General features: G+C 29.5%; 3 protein-coding genes across 4 annotated transcripts in view; 2 read left to right on the top strand and 1 right to left on the bottom strand.

The window, feature by feature from the left end:
* The first annotated feature begins 2721 nt into the window (after positions 1 to 2721).
* Positions 2722 to 3546, top strand: LOC136074155 (ATP-dependent DNA helicase pif1-like). The gene has a single exon (XM_065786460.1). The coding sequence runs from the start codon at positions 2722 to 2724 to the stop codon at positions 3544 to 3546; it is 825 nt and encodes a 274-aa protein (XP_065642532.1).
* A 432-nt stretch (positions 3547 to 3978) lies between these two features.
* LOC136074154 (ATP-dependent DNA helicase PIF1-like) lies at positions 3979 to 4410 on the top strand. Its single transcript, XM_065786459.1, has one exon. The coding sequence runs from the start codon at positions 3979 to 3981 to the stop codon at positions 4408 to 4410; it is 432 nt and encodes a 143-aa protein (XP_065642531.1).
* A 6436-nt stretch (positions 4411 to 10846) lies between these two features.
* The window catches only part of LOC136075141 (NACHT, LRR and PYD domains-containing protein 3-like), a 45167-nt gene continuing 39444 nt past the window's right edge, over positions 10847 to 16569 (bottom strand). For both annotated transcript variants that reach the window (XM_065787480.1, XM_065787481.1), the window contains 2 exons: positions 13395 to 14759; positions 10847 to 11482 (listed from right to left, as the gene is read on the bottom strand). In XM_065787480.1, the coding sequence (XP_065643552.1) occupies positions 10914 to 11482; positions 13395 to 14759 (1934 nt within the window). In that variant the 3' untranslated portion in view covers positions 10847 to 10913. The remainder of the gene's footprint in view (positions 11483 to 13394; positions 14760 to 16569) is intronic.

The following is a 16569-nucleotide window of genomic DNA, read 5'->3' as shown; positions in this document are numbered from 1 at the left end:
GTTTGCGTCCAATTTTTGGTTCAGTGAAAGTTCGCTTTTTTGAACCATTGTTTAATTCCATGGTGAACTCTTAGAATTACGAAAAAAACTATTTAAAATTATCTCTGTTTTAATAAAAGGTTGTTTATTTATTATATTTCGTTTGTTATTGTCTGCCATTTTCAAGAATTACGTAATAGGGCAAAGAAGATATCTCCGGTATAGTCAGATTGCAAAGGAGATAACACCTTTGCCCTTATGGGATTCCGCACAAATGTAGATAGCTCAAAACTCGCACAAACTTATTGCTCTTCTCCTACTATGTGGAGATAGACCCGCTGCCTAATCTGATTCTAGCACTTAAAATAGATGTCCCTAAAGTCATAATTAAATTTGAGCACAACATGGAGATAGAACCTCTGCCCTCTAAGGCAGATATATATATATATATATATATATATATATATATATATATATATATATATATATATATATATATATATATATATATATATATATATATATATATATATATATATATCCTTAAAACATATTGAAATTATAATGCTTGTCTTTCTTTCGCTTCGTTTAAAGCAATTGTAGTTCAACCAATAAATCATGGGCCTCCATGTTTTAAAATATGTGGCCAGATTTATCATCGTGTTGGTAATCTTAGGCCAGATCAAGATATTCCACCAATATATTCTCAACTATATATATATGATCCACTTGCAGCAGTAAATTTTAGAATGCAACAACGTGGTAATGATCTTTGTTTACGTGATTTAATGTTTCAATTGCAAACTATAATTACTGAACAAAGTCCATTTGCTCTTGCATTTAAAAATATGGCTGAAGAAGAAGATGAATAAATTTGTCAAGCGACTATAGAAGGTCGCCAAGCTTCTGTTGTAAAAATGTATTTACTTGAAGGGGGTCATAGGCGTCGCTATATTCTACCTTCACACGATGATGTTGCATTTGTATTTTTTGGCCAAGATGGAGCTCCCCAAACTTCCAGGGAAGTTGTTATTTACCCAAGAGGTCATCCTATAAAAATTGTATCAAGTATGTCAGCCAACTTAGATCCTATGATTTATCCTCTCTTTTTCCCAAGAGGTTATGCTGGTTGGCATAATCAGTTAGTGCATAACCCTGAGCGTGCCATACTGGTTAAAAATCATGTTACATTATCTCAGTTCTACATTTATAGACATTCTTTTCGGCAATTTTTCTGTTCATTATTTTATGGCAAGAAACTATTTCAGCAATTTGCTGTAGATGCATATGTAAAAATTGAAGGCCAGCGTCTTGCTTTTATCAGAAATAATCAAAATAAACTGAGAAGCGAGCAGTATGATGCCTTACATGAACAGGTTAATAACATTGCGAACGAACGTAATGTTAGACCAGGGCGAGTAGTTATTTTGCCATCATCTTATGTAGGAAGTCCTAGAGCTTTAAAATAAAATTTTGAAGATGCTATGGCGATTATTAAAAAGTATGGTAAACCAGATCTTTTTATTACTTTTACTTGCAACCCAAATTGGCGTGAAAGAACAGAAAATTTATATTCAGGTCAGACTGCAAATGATAGACCTGATTTGGTCACTCGAGTCTTTAAACTCAAGTTAAATAGCCTCCTCAATGATATATTCAAACATGATGTATTAGGTATGTAACGCATGTTCAGGTTATTGAGTTTCAAAAGCCAAGTTTGCCGCATGCCCACATTTTAATTCATTTAGCCAATGATTATAAACTTGAAACAGCACGGGATATTAATAATTTAATATGTGCAGAAATTCTAGATCCGGTTGTTAATCGTGAATTTTATGATATTATTATAACTTCCATAATTCACAGCCCATGTGGGATACTGAATCCTAATTCTCCCTGCATAAAAGATGGGGTGTGCAGCAAAAATTATCCTAAATAATTTAATGCCAACACAGTAGCCGTTCACAATGGTTATCCACAACATAGACGTCGTGATAATGGGTTGGTTATCAATATTAAAGGCAACAATGTAGATAACCGTTGGGTGGTACCTTTCAATCCTTGGTTATCTAAGAAATATCAAGCCCACATTAATGTTGAAGTTTGCATGTCTGTAAAGGCTGTTAAATATTTGTAAAAATACATATACAAAGGGCATGATTGTGCGAATGTTTTGATAAAAGAACAGGTTAATCACAATGAAGTAAATACTTTTTTTAAATTGTCGTTATGTTAGTGCACCTGAGGCACTGTGGCGAATATTTGAGTACCCAATAAGTCATATGTCACACGCTATTATCCGTCTTAAGGTTCATCTTCCTGAGAATCAGACTTTGTATTTTAAAGAAGGAGAAGAACAAGTGGCTTTAGATCGTGCTGCCCAACGCGATACACACCTTACGGCGTGGTTTAAATTAAATTCTGAAAATGAAGGAGCGCATCGCTATTCATATGTAGACATTCCATATCACTTTGTATTTGATGATAAACATTGTAAATGGAAGGTTAGACAAAGAGGTGGAAATAAGGTGAAAGTAAGAATGTATAAAGTTAGTCCAACAGAAGAATTATATTTTCTTAGATTGTTACTTTTGCAGGCAAAAGGAGCTACTTCTTGGGCGGATTTGCGAACTGTTAATAGAATAGTTCTAGAAAACCTTTCGTGAAGCATGTGTTTTAAAAGGTTTGTTGCAAGATGACACTGAATGGCAGAATACTCTTTGTGAGGCAATTTTAACGCGAATGCCTAATCAAATTAGACAGCTGTTTTCAGTTATTTTAACCTTTTGTGAACCTGACGACCCTTTGCATCTTTGGAATACTTACAAAGCTTTTACGACGGAGGATTTGATTGATCGCCAAGTTCCATTTATATTAGCTGAACAAGCTACTCTTCGTCAAACCGAAAAGATTAATAATCAATGTGGTAAAACGTTATCTGATTATAATTTGCCTGTTGTTGATGAATTCATAGATTTTAATCTAGAAAATTTAAATGATAATGTTCAGCAATCAACTGACGAAGCTAATAGAATGAGACCGCTTCTTAATGTCAATCAATTAAATGCAACTAATGCTATCCTTGCTGCATTGAACGAGCAACTAAGTGTAGAAAATCAACATTCCAGATTGTTTTTTATGGATGGACCAGCTGGAAGTGGAAAAACGTTTACGTATAATTATTTGGTTGCTGAAACCATAAATAGGGGTTTTAAATCTGCTACAGCTGCATGGACTGGCATAGCAGCAACTCTTCTTACAAATGGATCTACATTGCATGGTTTATTCAATCTTCCTGTCCCAATATTGGATAACCGCACATGTAATGTAACCCCTAAATCTATGCATGGACATTTTTTAAAACAAGTTAGTTTGTTTTTGCTTGATGAAACATCCATGATACCTAAATATGCCTTAAATGCAATTGATAGGTTGTTAAAAGAATTTTGCAACAACAACTTTTTGTTTGGAGGAAAAGTCATTCTTTTTGGTGGTGACTTCAGGCAAATACTGCCTGTTGTGAAAACAGGACAACCAGCTGAAATTGTAGAATCGTGTATAAAATGATCCTTACAGTGGCGATAGGTGCAGAAATTTACATTAACTGAAAATATGAGAGTAAATGATGGGGAAAGAAAGTTTTTCCAAATTAAAACTTGGTATGCCTGTCAAAGAAGAGGGTCCTTTTAAAGGATGCATTGAAATACCTTTACAGTGCATTATTAGTTAAAATGTCTCTATTGTTGATAAGATTTTTGGAGATGCTGAGTAAAATGATCTAAACGTGTCATTTTAACACCCACTAATGTGGATTCATTATCAATTAATGAAGAAGTGCTTGAATTTCAACCGGGTGAAGTCAAAATTTATTTAAGTCCTCATCAAATTGAGACTGATGACATTAATGAAAGAAATAACTTTCCTGTTGAGTTTTTTAACAGCTTAACTCCTTCAGGTATGCCTCCTCATGGTTAAAAATTGAAAATTGGTTGTGTAATTATGCTACTTAGAAATTTAGATCTCAAAGCTGGGTTATGCAATGGCACTCGAATGAAAGTTTGTGCTCTTCAAAATAATTATATTGATGCAGAGGTTTTGACAGGTGTTTCCGGTGGTAAACGGGTATTTGTTCCTCGAATTCAGTTGGCTCCATCAGATTCTAATTTACCTTTTGTTCTGAAACGTCGTAAGTTTCCTGTCAGAATGGCATGTTCAATGACAATTCATAAAAGTCAAGGTCAAACTTTTGACAGAGTTGGTGTATATCTAAAAAAAAGGTGTTTTTCTCATGGGCAACTATATGTGGCATGTTCAAGAACTAGAGCATTTAATAGTTTGTTTTTCAAAATTGATAAATATACCATTAAAGGTATGGTCGGTAAAAAATGTTACACAAATAATGTTATATTTTCTAATGTTCTTAATTTATAGTCTAGGTTTTTCTCATTTCTAAATGTTCATATCTTGCAAGCACGAGCTTTATGATGTATGTAATGACTTTTAGTTATTAATTATACTTAAATATATCAATTGTACTTTTATTTATCATTTGTCCTTTTTTTTGTTTAAACATTTGTTCCAAAATTCCATATAAAATTCCAAATGTTGCATTAACAAAATAGCATACATTTTGAATTATTTAATAAATGGTTTTCAAAAATGTTTTATTTACAAATATACTTGAATTTTAAATGGTTATTGTTTTAATATTACACTTTTTTTTTTTTTTATAAATAAATGTAAAAAATGCAACCAGTCTTTGTTATTTGTTCTACTGTTATAACTGCTTTTAAAAATTTATTAGTGCTATAATTCATAGCCAAATGTGTAGAGCTAAGTCGTTAAACTAGCCAAGGAAGTGTGTGTAGTGCTCGACCGTTAAACTAGCCAAGCAAGTGACTTGCAGTGTGTGTAGAGCTAGACTGTTATGCTAGCCGGCTACTTTTTATAACTAAAAATCTATTTAAAAAGAAAAAAAAAAGTAGCGATCAGCAAGATTGCAAACTTTGCCAGCCAAGAGCTTTAATTAGCAGAGCTGGGATACAGCATTTAGTGCCAAAAGATGTTTGGATCGTCTATAAGTTACGTAACGCAAACTTATACAATAAAACAAAAAAGTTCAAAAGTTTTCCCTCGCAGAGTTTTTTTATTTAGATAAATTAGCGCATTAAGTTTAATGAAAATTGACGCGTGAAAGAGCTAAATATTTCCAACTTCTGTTTTTAGATATATATTTAATGTTATATTTAATGTCTGTTGTCTAGCCTTTTATAGCTTTATATATATATATATATATATATATATATATATATATATATATATATATAAAACACATATCTGTTAATATTTTGTGTAATTTCATCCTACAAATATCTTAAGCTATTTGCTATTGCTTTGCGTAATTGTTGTGATGTTATTGTTGTAATGTTTTGTGTTGATAGACAGCTTGACTTACCTTCCCGTGGTGCCTATCGTTAAAAATGATTACAGGTAGTTTCTCTAACTGCTTTTAATTATTCACTAAAAGCCAATATAGCATTTGATATTACAATAGTATAATTTTTTATATCTCATTTTTTTTATCTTTAGTGTTATCAATATTTTTGCTCTTTGAATGAGATTAAACGAGTTGGCTTTTCATTAAAGATAAAGATATTATTGGTTTCAAAAATTAACACCATAGCCAAAGTGCTCACAAAATTAAGTAGTTTTTAAAAATCTTTCTATTTTGTTCTTTTTTTAATTTCCTTTTTTTCTTTTTTTTTTTTTACTTTTTTTTAATAACTTCCTACTTGCATGGAATCACGTAGCTTTTTGTAATGTTAAATCGTCGTCCATATCGATAATAAATTTTTTTAATTATTTTAATATGGTTTTCATTACAATAGGTTATGCTTGACTCCGGTCCTAGGGATAGCGGCTATTATAACTCATTTGGGCAAGTACCTTCAACGTTAATTGTTTTTTAAGAAAAATATGTTTTATTTAGATTTTTTAAAAATAATTTTGTAACATTTTTAACTATTTATCATGTAAATAAATTTACTTTTCGTGTATGTTTGTAAAAAAATTTATTATTAAAGTGAACACAAGTGTTCTATATACGGTTTTAACATCTCTTTTATAGCCTTTTCAGCTCATTAGGCCGGATAAATAAAAAAAAGCAATTGCTTTTATTCAACGCTTTTAGACTTTGCTCTATTTATGTTCTATTGCTCACATTTCTTATGCTCTATTGCTCACATTTATGTGAAAATATTTATCAATTTTGCTCAAATTTGTATTAACATAAAGCGTAACAATAATTTCAAAAATGTCGAGTAAAAGCAATTGCTTTTTTTATCAACCTGACTTATACTAAAATTAATAAAAAGTTTTGATTAAAACTAATAATTTTGGCCCAAAGTAAAAACAAACGCAAGGCAAAATATATACAGGACATTTTTTGCTAAATATTTTCTGCATTATTATAAGTTAGGATTGGATGAATGCTGAAATAAATATATGTTAATATAAAGTAAATTGACATTTTTTTTACGGCATTTTTTTTTTTTTTTAAAAGTACTAAATATGACTTGGATGATCTATGCATAAAATTCAAGTCATATTTTAACAAAACGATTTTGTGATTTGAGCATTTAATGTTCGAACGTTGCGGAATAAATGGTTAACTGTAACTTTAATGAAGCTTACAGTTTCGTTTAACTAAGAAGTCAAGAAAAATAAAAGTAAGCACAACTAAAAAAGTATAAATTAATTTATGTTTCATTAGAGAAAACAAATAAAAATTAAATTATTAATAATTTATATATTAAAAACCCATATTACGGATTGCCTACTGCTAGTTTTTTTTTTTTTTTTTTTTTTAAAACATCTTCGCTTCCAACAAGGCTGTAAGCAGCCCCTAATTAAAGTTGGAAGTTAATAAAAGAGAAAAGATGAAGATTGTAGAGCAAGATAACGATTGACGGACGACTTAAAAGATTGCAAAATAAATAAATCAGGAAAGCAAGATGAAGGAAGCGAATTCCAAAGAGCTGATGTTCGAGGAAAAAAACTAGACGAATAAGCGTTTTTGGAGCACTTAGGAACAGTCACAGAAAAAGGATGACACTTAATTGAATGACGAGTAACACGAGAATGAAATTTAGTAGATAGCACAAGAGATGCTAGCTCTTTAGAGCAGTGCCCATTATAGCATTTATAGAAAAGAGAAAGAGAAGCAACATTACGACGATGTGATAATGGTTGGAGGTTGGCTGCAAGAGCAGGTCCAACTATGTTTACAATACGTTTTTGCACCTGGTCTAAAAGAGAAAAGGCATCATTAGAAGATCCGCCCCAGATATGGCAACAGTATTCCATACATTACCGGATTTACGATTTACAGAGAGAGAGATAATAGAATCCATAGTAAGAAAGTGACGAGCTCGATAAAGAGATGCAACCTTAGCAGATGCTAATTTTGCAACTGATTTGATATATGGTTTCCAAGAAAGATTGGAAGTAAGAGTTAATCCTAGAAGATGAAGAGTAGGTGACTCATCGAGTACATCACCGTTCATAAATATAGGAAGATCTAAATTATTGCGATAACGATTGGCTGAAAAAAATTGAGTTTAATCTGAATTAAAGTTCACCAGCTACTGTGAGCCCCATGCTGTAGGAGAAGTGAGATCCTTTTCAAGCTCAAATGCCCCCTCCAAGCATTCAGAGGGTGTTGGCTTCTTATCACAACAAGAATAAATGGTAGTATAATCAGCAAACAATGCCACCTTAGATGTGAGAATATCTGGAAGATCGTTAATGTAAATTAAAAAGAGTATAGGGCCAAGGATAGAACCTTGAGGAACCCCTGAAGTTACAGAATAAGAAGAAGAGTGTTGTCCATCGAGGACAACTTTTATGCTACGATTGGAAAGAAAGGATTCAATGATCTTAAAGATGTTGCCGGATACACCATAAGAAGAAAGCTTATGGAGAAGACCAGCATGCCAAACTTAATCAAAAGCTTTTGAAATGTCAAAAGCGATGGCCTTAACCTCTCCACCTTTATCTTATGCACGATAAAACCTATTAGTTATTACTGTTGATAAATCAGCTGTAGAACGAGAAGATCGATATCTATACTGATGGTCAGAAACCAAGTTATTAGATTTAAGATGAGAAATTAAGTGTTTGTTAAATAAAGTTTCAAAAACCTTGCTTATGATAGGAAGAAGACTTACGGGACGGTAGTTAGACAAATCAGATCGCTCTCCAGAATTTTTAAAGATAGGGATATCAGATGCCGTTTTCCAGCAGGCTGGAAAACAAGACTCTGATAAGCACTTATGAATAGTTTTTAGAGTATAGACGACAGCTCCGGAGAACACTTCTGCAAGACAATAACAGGTATGTTGTCCGGGCCACAAGCTGTAGAAGAGTCTAGGTAGGAAATCATTTCAGATACAGATGCTGGAGTGATATGAATGTCAAGCAATGGATCAACCTGTTTGTTGGCAATATCAGGTAGAATGCAATTAAAGGAATCAAGAGATGATATTGATGAAAAGTTTTTAGCAAACAATTCAGCTTTGTCTTTAGGTGAGGTGACAAAGTCTGAACCATACAAGAGAGGTGGAATTATAGATTTGCCCTTATTACTGATATTATTAAAGATTCTCCAGAAGTTACGAGAGCCTAATTTTTGAGATAAGATACGAGATGTCATGATCTGAGAATAGTGGGTTTTGGCGTTAGACAAAACCTTTATACAGTTGTTTCTAGCAATAATAAACAGACGTCTGTTTTCTGGAGAATTGTTTTGCTGATTAATGTGGAAGTAACGGTTTCGATTGGCAATTGCAGCAGCACAGTGTGAGGAAAACCATGGAGGAGAGTGAGGCTTGACCTGGAATCGTCGAGAGAGAATAAAAGATTCTATGCCAGCCTGAATCTACGAAGTTATGTAAGAAGCACATTTGTCGACAGGATGATGAAAGATTTCTACCCAAGGGCCTTCACGAAGAAAGTCACGGAAAGAATCCCAGTCAGCTTTACTGTAGTTGTAAGAGGTTCAATAATAGGGGGATTCAGGTGATGAAGAAGAATGAGATATTAGTTTTAGAGAGATTAAACTACGATCAGAAGAACCTTAGGGTAAATGCGGAGAAACTGAGCATTGACTAGGATCAGAAACAAGACATAAGTCGAGTAGAGAAGGTAAATTATTAGGGTTGTCAGGAAAGCGAGTTGGAAAGTTGACTATTTGAGTTAGGGATTGAGAAAGGCAAAAGTTGTGGGCTATAATGCCTGCAGAGTCACTGACACTAGAGCCAAGCCATTCAGAGTGGTGAGCATTAAAGTCACCGACAACAACTATATTAGTTGATGGATAAAGAGAGAGGGCTTGATAAAAATGATCAGAAATAACATCAAAAAGAGTGCAGTCTTGAGATGAAGGAGAGCAATATAGAACAAAGAGAAAGGCAATAGAGTGAAGTGGTGCTAAACGAAAGCACATGAAAGAATAGTCTGTGGATTCAAACCTAGTTTCAAGACAAACAGGTGAATTCTTACGAATGTAAACGCCCAGGCCAAGCATGTGACTATTAGAGTCTTTACGAATCAGAGGAAGATAACCATCAACACTAAGATCACAAGATGAGACAGCCGAACTCAAATTAGTCTCACAAAGAGCAAGTAGGGCTGGTGAACTTTGCAAGAGATAAGACTCAACAGAAGAAAAGTTACTTCGAAGACCACGAATATTAGTGAATGATTGGTTTAGAGAACTTGGTGATAATGATGGTTTTTTGTGTTTTATAGTTTTTGGTATTTTATTCTTTTTTAAGTTAGATTGAAGAACTTGACTCAAAGCATAGATTGTACTCAGAACACCGTTTAATTACCCAAGCAATTGCCTCATTACTACTAATAAACCCTAAGCCGTAACAAAGGGCTCCAAATGTGGCCTCCGCAATGCACACCAAAAGTACAAACGGGGACACCATCCATGCGCAACATGGCAATGTTAATACTTTAATATTTTTCAGTTGTTGATGGAATCAGCCTCTCTGAGAGCTACCACAGAGTTTGGGTAACCTGACTACCAGCCGGCCTCAGAACCATAAAACTGAGTTTTAGAGCTGTACCCTCATTAGGAGATAATAGAATGAGTTGCCTAGTCATAAAAACAGTGACACAAGCAAACCCATGCATTGAGTCAAGAAGATCCAGCATTCAACATCCTAAACTGGAAACAATGTATTAAAAATACATCTGCGCCACCCTAATAGATGAAGAAGGGGTACGAGGCTGGTCGACAGATAGAATCTGTTTACCCCTTAAGTCTTTGCCTAGGAGGCCTTCTTCATGATAGTAGCCGGGTGCATTTAACATTTGCCTAAGATGAGTATTTTTATCAAGACACTATCTCTAGCCTTTACTCAACCATGAGCCCCAAGGCAAGGGGTGTTTTATATCGGAGTTGGCATCTCCTAGCCTTTGCCTAAAAAGGCGTATCCTTCAAGGCAGCAGGACATGAAGCAGATTGTTTAATATAGGAGTTTAATATTATTATTATTATTATTAATAGCAGTTTATATTATTAGCAGTTTATAATATTAATAGCAATTATATTATTATTAATAGCAGTTTAATATTATTATTAATGGATAAAGAATGATAGAAAATTATGTACAACAACTATAATTTTATATTTAATAGATTATGTTATAATTATCTTTATTAATATATTTTAAAACGAATAAATTATATTTTATTTTAATAAATAAGATTTAAACTTTTTAGTTTTAATTCTAATATATTTTATTTAATTCGTATATTTTAAAGCATATTTAAATATAAAAAAGTAAATGAAATATTTTATTTAATATTTTTTAATTATTGTTTTTATTTTATACATTTAAAATATTAAACATTTTCCCGCGTTAAAAAGTTAATTCATCGACGTTACGAAAAACTTTTCCACGGTACCAGATCTTAAACTTCTTGATGTTCGAACAACGAACCCATTCACAAATGTCTTTAAAGAAATCAATGTCGTCGCAAAGTGTAAGTCTTAATTCTTCACATAGATTAATCCAAGGAAGAAAGTTTTCTTCAAAATCTTTTTTGTTTTTTTTTGTTATTAAATAACGTGGGGTCCATATATCCAACTCTTCGATCTTATCTTTCGGTTTCCATCCTTCGAAATTAATTGGAGGACAAAGCAAGACGATGCGAACATTAGTTGAACATCGAATTAAAAGTTTTTTTTCTTTATCACTTAAAATATTTTTATCAACAGATAACTTTAACTTTATTCCAGATTTTAAGCAATAATTTAAGATATGATTATCGCAAGAAATTGCGTAAGAAGTTTTACTATTGTAAATAGAAATAGGCCAATAATCCCTTTTATCAAAGATTGATTTTATTTCATCAGTAAATGACGTTTGACTTTCATAAAAACATTCGTACAAAAATTCATAGGAAAAAGTTTTTTCAAATGGACGATCTAAAGAAAAATTAAATTTTAAATAAAACTATAGACAAAAAAACTAACAATAATTCAAATAATAATCAAAATTGTGATATTATGTATATTATATTATTCTTTTTATATATACATATAATAATATTTAACTTTAATTAAATAAAAAATTGAATACAGTTTTTTATTAATAATAAATACATAATATTTACATTATAATATTATTAACATAAAAACATTAATATTAAATTATGAAATTATATATAAAACTTAATAAAACTTTAAAAAAAAAAACTCCTTAATAAAAATTATAAAAAATATATTAATTTTATTGACTTGAACATAATTTTTATATTATTAAATTTTATTATAAATGTTGTTATAATTATAATTCATAATAACATAATATACATATATAATATACATTTTACTTAAAACAACATTAAACAGATTAATAATTTATTTAAGCTGGAAACAATACTTTATTTATTTATGTTGTCATTCGAAACAAATCTCATCATTTTTTATATAAGAAGATATTTAATTATTTAAACGTGTTTAATTTATACGCAAATAATATATATAAAAAAGCAACTAACGTAGCTGAAAATAAACAAAAATCTATTTCATCAAATTTAAACCTTTTTACAAATTACATTAAATGCATGTTTGTTAAAAAGATAAATAAAATTTTGTTCTAAAAAAAAAATTATAATTCATGTAACATTCATTTTTAAGGAAAGTTTTACTTTTACAATTTTATAAATTAATATTTCTCTTAAGATGTGGCCAAATGAACACAAGTTTTAATAGGAAATTTAACTTACGCTGAAAACAAGAAAAAAAAGCTACTATTAACTAGAGTGTCACAGTTAGAATTAAAACTATTACTTTTATAAGTATTAATTTTAAAAGTATTTTAAAAAAATTAACAAATTAGTAGTAAAAAACTTGAACGAACTGTCGATTTACAAAATGTTGTAGAAATATTTTATACCTTTATTAAATTGAATGAAACAATTAAAAATAATGTCAGTTGAAATAACAATCTTAGAAAAGAATGAGCTTATATCTTGAAATTAAAATAATATCAATATTAATTAATTAAATTTAAATGTTTTTAGTATCTTTTCTTGTATTTTTATAAAACAATTTACTTAATATATCAAAATAATTTTTTTTTTTTACCATCAGTTACATTCAAGAGCTCGTCGTCGTAAGTTATCATTTTGTAATAATTTAACTTTAGTTCCAAAACATGAACTTTTTAAAATGAAAACAAATAATTGAGTATAAACAGAAATATACTTACGAAATTTAAAAAGTTTTGTTAAAAGTGTAAATTTTAATAAACAGTGATATCAAAATGTTACCGTAAAGCATTTTAAAAGAAAAATCGAAAATTGAGATTTTTTAAAATTAAAACTGGATCATCGAACTTCAAAAAACCTTTTTATAAATTCTAAAAAAAAAAAAAAAAATTAAAAACAAAGGCATTGCGTAAAAGAATGACTTAGTAACTATCGCAACTGATTATGAAATACTTGATAAATGCAGCCGGTTGTTAAAGCAATTATTTTCAACACAATTAGTTTAAATTATTTCATAAATGAAGAGATACCGTTAAATTGTAATTATTCCTATCAGTAACTTGATTTTTTTGAAAGTGTCTTATGCCACTTTCAAACAAACGGCCTAAATGTCGGCAATTTTTTTAATTGGCATTAAATTTAATCATTCTAGTATTGTTGTGTTGATTACCAAAGAAAAAATTTCAAAGTAACAAAAATACTTTCTTTGCCCTAAAAAATCTGCTATTAACAGATACTCCTTATTTAAAAAAAAGTGAAAATTTCTATATAACTTATATTTTATTGAACACCTGTATGATAATTAAAAATGATTCACAATAATGGCACAAAATTTTTGAACTTACCTAAAATAGAAGACAAAAGGATAGATAGTTTACAGGGATTTTCTGAAGGACTCAGGTTAACAAGAAACTGTAATAAAGTATCTTGACTTTTATTAGTTAATCCACAAATCATTGGTAAACAACTCTTTAGCTTTTCATTGGCCATTATCTCATCACAACTTAAACAATTATATGCATAAACAGATGCACAAAATTCCATTATTGTCAAATGAGCGAACTGATAAAAACAACCCCAATCTGTTTCAATCTTTTCTATAAATCCAAAAAAATTACCTTCATTTTTATCAAGGTCATTAACAAAAGTTTGAAACTCATTTTTGGAAAAAATTACTTTATTTTGAACAAGTAATTCAAATGCAATTTTACAAATATTTGAAACATAAATTTTATTTAAATTGTCTTCCATTATCTGATAAATCGTTTTATTGTTTTTAATGATGTGTTTTCGAAAAAAGTATAAAAAAATATTTGCATACAAATCTGTCATTGTTAAGAAAGAATTTGTGCTTCTTGTTTTTGAATCACTTATAATTATACACATGGAAGATAAATAAAAAGGAATAGATGCCATAGCTTTTGCAATAGGAGATTCTTTTAAAGTTGCTTTTACAATTTCTTTATATTCTTCCGTAACATGATTTTCTACATAATTCGTTATTCCATATTCGTTAAACCCCATTATTTGAACGGTTAACTTATCATTGCGATCTGTATATTTATTTTGGTATTGATCTATTGCATAAACTCTACCAGCAACTAAATGATTATAATTTCGAATTTCTGCTAAAACATTAACAATCGGAGAGTTAGACTTTAATTCCGAATTTGATAACTCATTAAAAAATTTAAACTCATCTAAACCATCAATTACAAACAGTGCACTGTTTGTATGAATGCTAATATTAAAGTTACTTATAATATCTTTGTAGAAAACACTTAGTAATTCATTAATATTAGAAACATTTTCACATTCATTAATCCTCCGGCATTCCAAATAAAAAACGAGTTCAACATTTTTCCAAATTAAATCATTTGACCATTCAAGCAAACATTTTTTAAGCAACCATGTTTTCCCAATACCAGCTATTCCAGATAATAATATTACCGATTTTTCATTCATAAATACTTCACGAAATGGAATTGAAGTAAAACGCACTTGTTTTTCAAGAAATTCCTTTCGTTCAACACTAAATCCTTTTGACACTGCATCCTTTTGAGTTTTTACTGCATCAACAATACATAGATCAACAAACTTATGCATTAGATCAACATTTGAAGATGCTTGTAATGGTGGTTGAAGTTCACTAATTTCCCCATAATATTCGAGATAAAATTTTTTTAGTTCAGCAGACATCATTGACAAATCTAAATAAACAAAAAACTTTTAGTAAAGTCATCATCAGAATTTTTTAATGTTCATGTTCATGACAATGATGATCATTATTACTGAAATTTTATTTAGACATACAATAGCTACAATTATATACTTGTATTATTAAATAGTTATATAATAACATACTCACAAAATGGTTATAATTATTTACTTGACATAAAAATTCCTATCAATTCCTATAAATTTCTTTCAAATCTAATAGATCTAAATAATTCTTGTTAATCTAATTTTTATTGATTTAAGAATGAAGTTGATTTGGGTTAAATTTATTATATTTAACCAAATTTTTTAATTGTTTTTATATCTGAAAAAGTTATTTCTTCAAACAAACTTCTTACAGTAATATTAAAGAATCAAGTAAAATTAAAGTACTAAAATTTCTCATAAAAAATCTCGTGAGCATTATAAATTAACTTTTATGAATTTGATTCTTATTTATAGTTATTAAAATTAAAGTTACATCAAATATTTATCTCTAGTTAATGTTATGACAAAATTTTTACATAAGGATGAAGTTGTTAGTTCTAATAAACTTCTTAGTTTAAATTGATTTAAAATTATTTAAAATTAATTGTTGGCTTCAGCAATGGTGAAATCAACTTTTAAATCCGTTATCATGGTGAGACTCTATTTTGACTTTCTCTAACAACATTTAAAAAGATCAAGTAAAATCAATCTTGCTTCTGTTGCTATAGAAAAAAATACTTTTAACTGCATCTCCTCTGCAGCTTGAAGTCTGGACATCATTATGAATGATTTCAATGATTTAACTAAACTCATTTAGAATATGTACATTTATTTTACACAAAGTTTATAACATTTGATAGCTGAAGGAAATAATCTGAATGAGAAGAAGCTGAAGTATACGTTAATAATAGTTACGAACTTTTAAATAACGAGAATTTGAAAGTTGTTTTTTTCAGAACTGAAAAATAGCAATATGAATGATAAGGAAAACTTAAATTAGTTAACTTAACAAACACTTAACATAAATCTATATTCCACGCAGTCTTTCAAGCAAGGTCTGCTAGCAAATTAGATCTGATAAATTTCTAGTTTCAAGAAGAATTAGTGTTGTTCATTGTTCAATTTAACATTAAAAATTTAAATAATCTTTTGTTTGTTGTTGGTTGTTTTTATTTTTCTTATTTTTAAGCCTGTTTCTTTTTTTAGAAGTTAGAACTAAAATGACTGGTAAAGTATTTTTTTAGTACAATATTTCTTTTTTAGCAAAGTGTTTCAGTTTTGTCTTCAATCTTCTTGGAACATTTTAAGCAAGTATTTTTATTTTTATTTTTCAGAGCAGTTAGAAGGAGCTGAAGGGCTTTTTCAAAAGTTCAATTCAATTTATTATTTATAGATTAAGATTAATGTTTGTAGAAAAAACAATGAAAATAAAATATTTTAGACAGGCAAGCTGAGAGAGACTTAAGTAAGTTTTATTATATAGATTATTTTTAAGTACGAATTATATAAATGTTACACAAATCACTTGTTGCATTTGCAATTTTATTGTATTTTAATTATGTAAAAGAGTTGATAGATAACTAAAAAAATTATAATAACAAAGAATTGGAAATGTTTTTATTAAAGTTTATTTTTTTTTTGGTTTTATAGCTCTTATCTCAATTTTTACTTTTAGACAGACAGATAGAACTCAGTAAGTTCTTAATATATGCAGATTTGAGAGCAGTAAGCTTCTATTTAATATTTTTAAATCTAGATTAAACCATTGAATATGTTTTATATAAAGCATTTTAATAATTTTTATCATTTAGGTGT

The sequence above is a fragment of the Hydra vulgaris genome, chromosome 01, assembly GCF_038396675.1.
Source record: "Hydra vulgaris chromosome 01, alternate assembly HydraT2T_AEP".
NCBI classification, from domain to species: Eukaryota; Metazoa; Cnidaria; class Hydrozoa; order Anthoathecata; family Hydridae; genus Hydra; species Hydra vulgaris.
The sequence above is the reverse complement of the archived record's forward strand: the minus strand, read 5'-3'. Positions and strand labels throughout refer to the sequence as shown.

What these genes read in the sequence shown, in the direction of transcription:
- LOC136074155 (XM_065786460.1), top strand. Translation starts at nt 2,722, where the DNA reads ATGCCTAATCAAATTAGACAGCTGTTTTCAGTTATTTTAACCTTTTGT.
- LOC136074154 (XM_065786459.1), top strand. Translation starts at nt 3,979, where the DNA reads ATGCTACTTAGAAATTTAGATCTCAAAGCTGGGTTATGCAATGGCACT.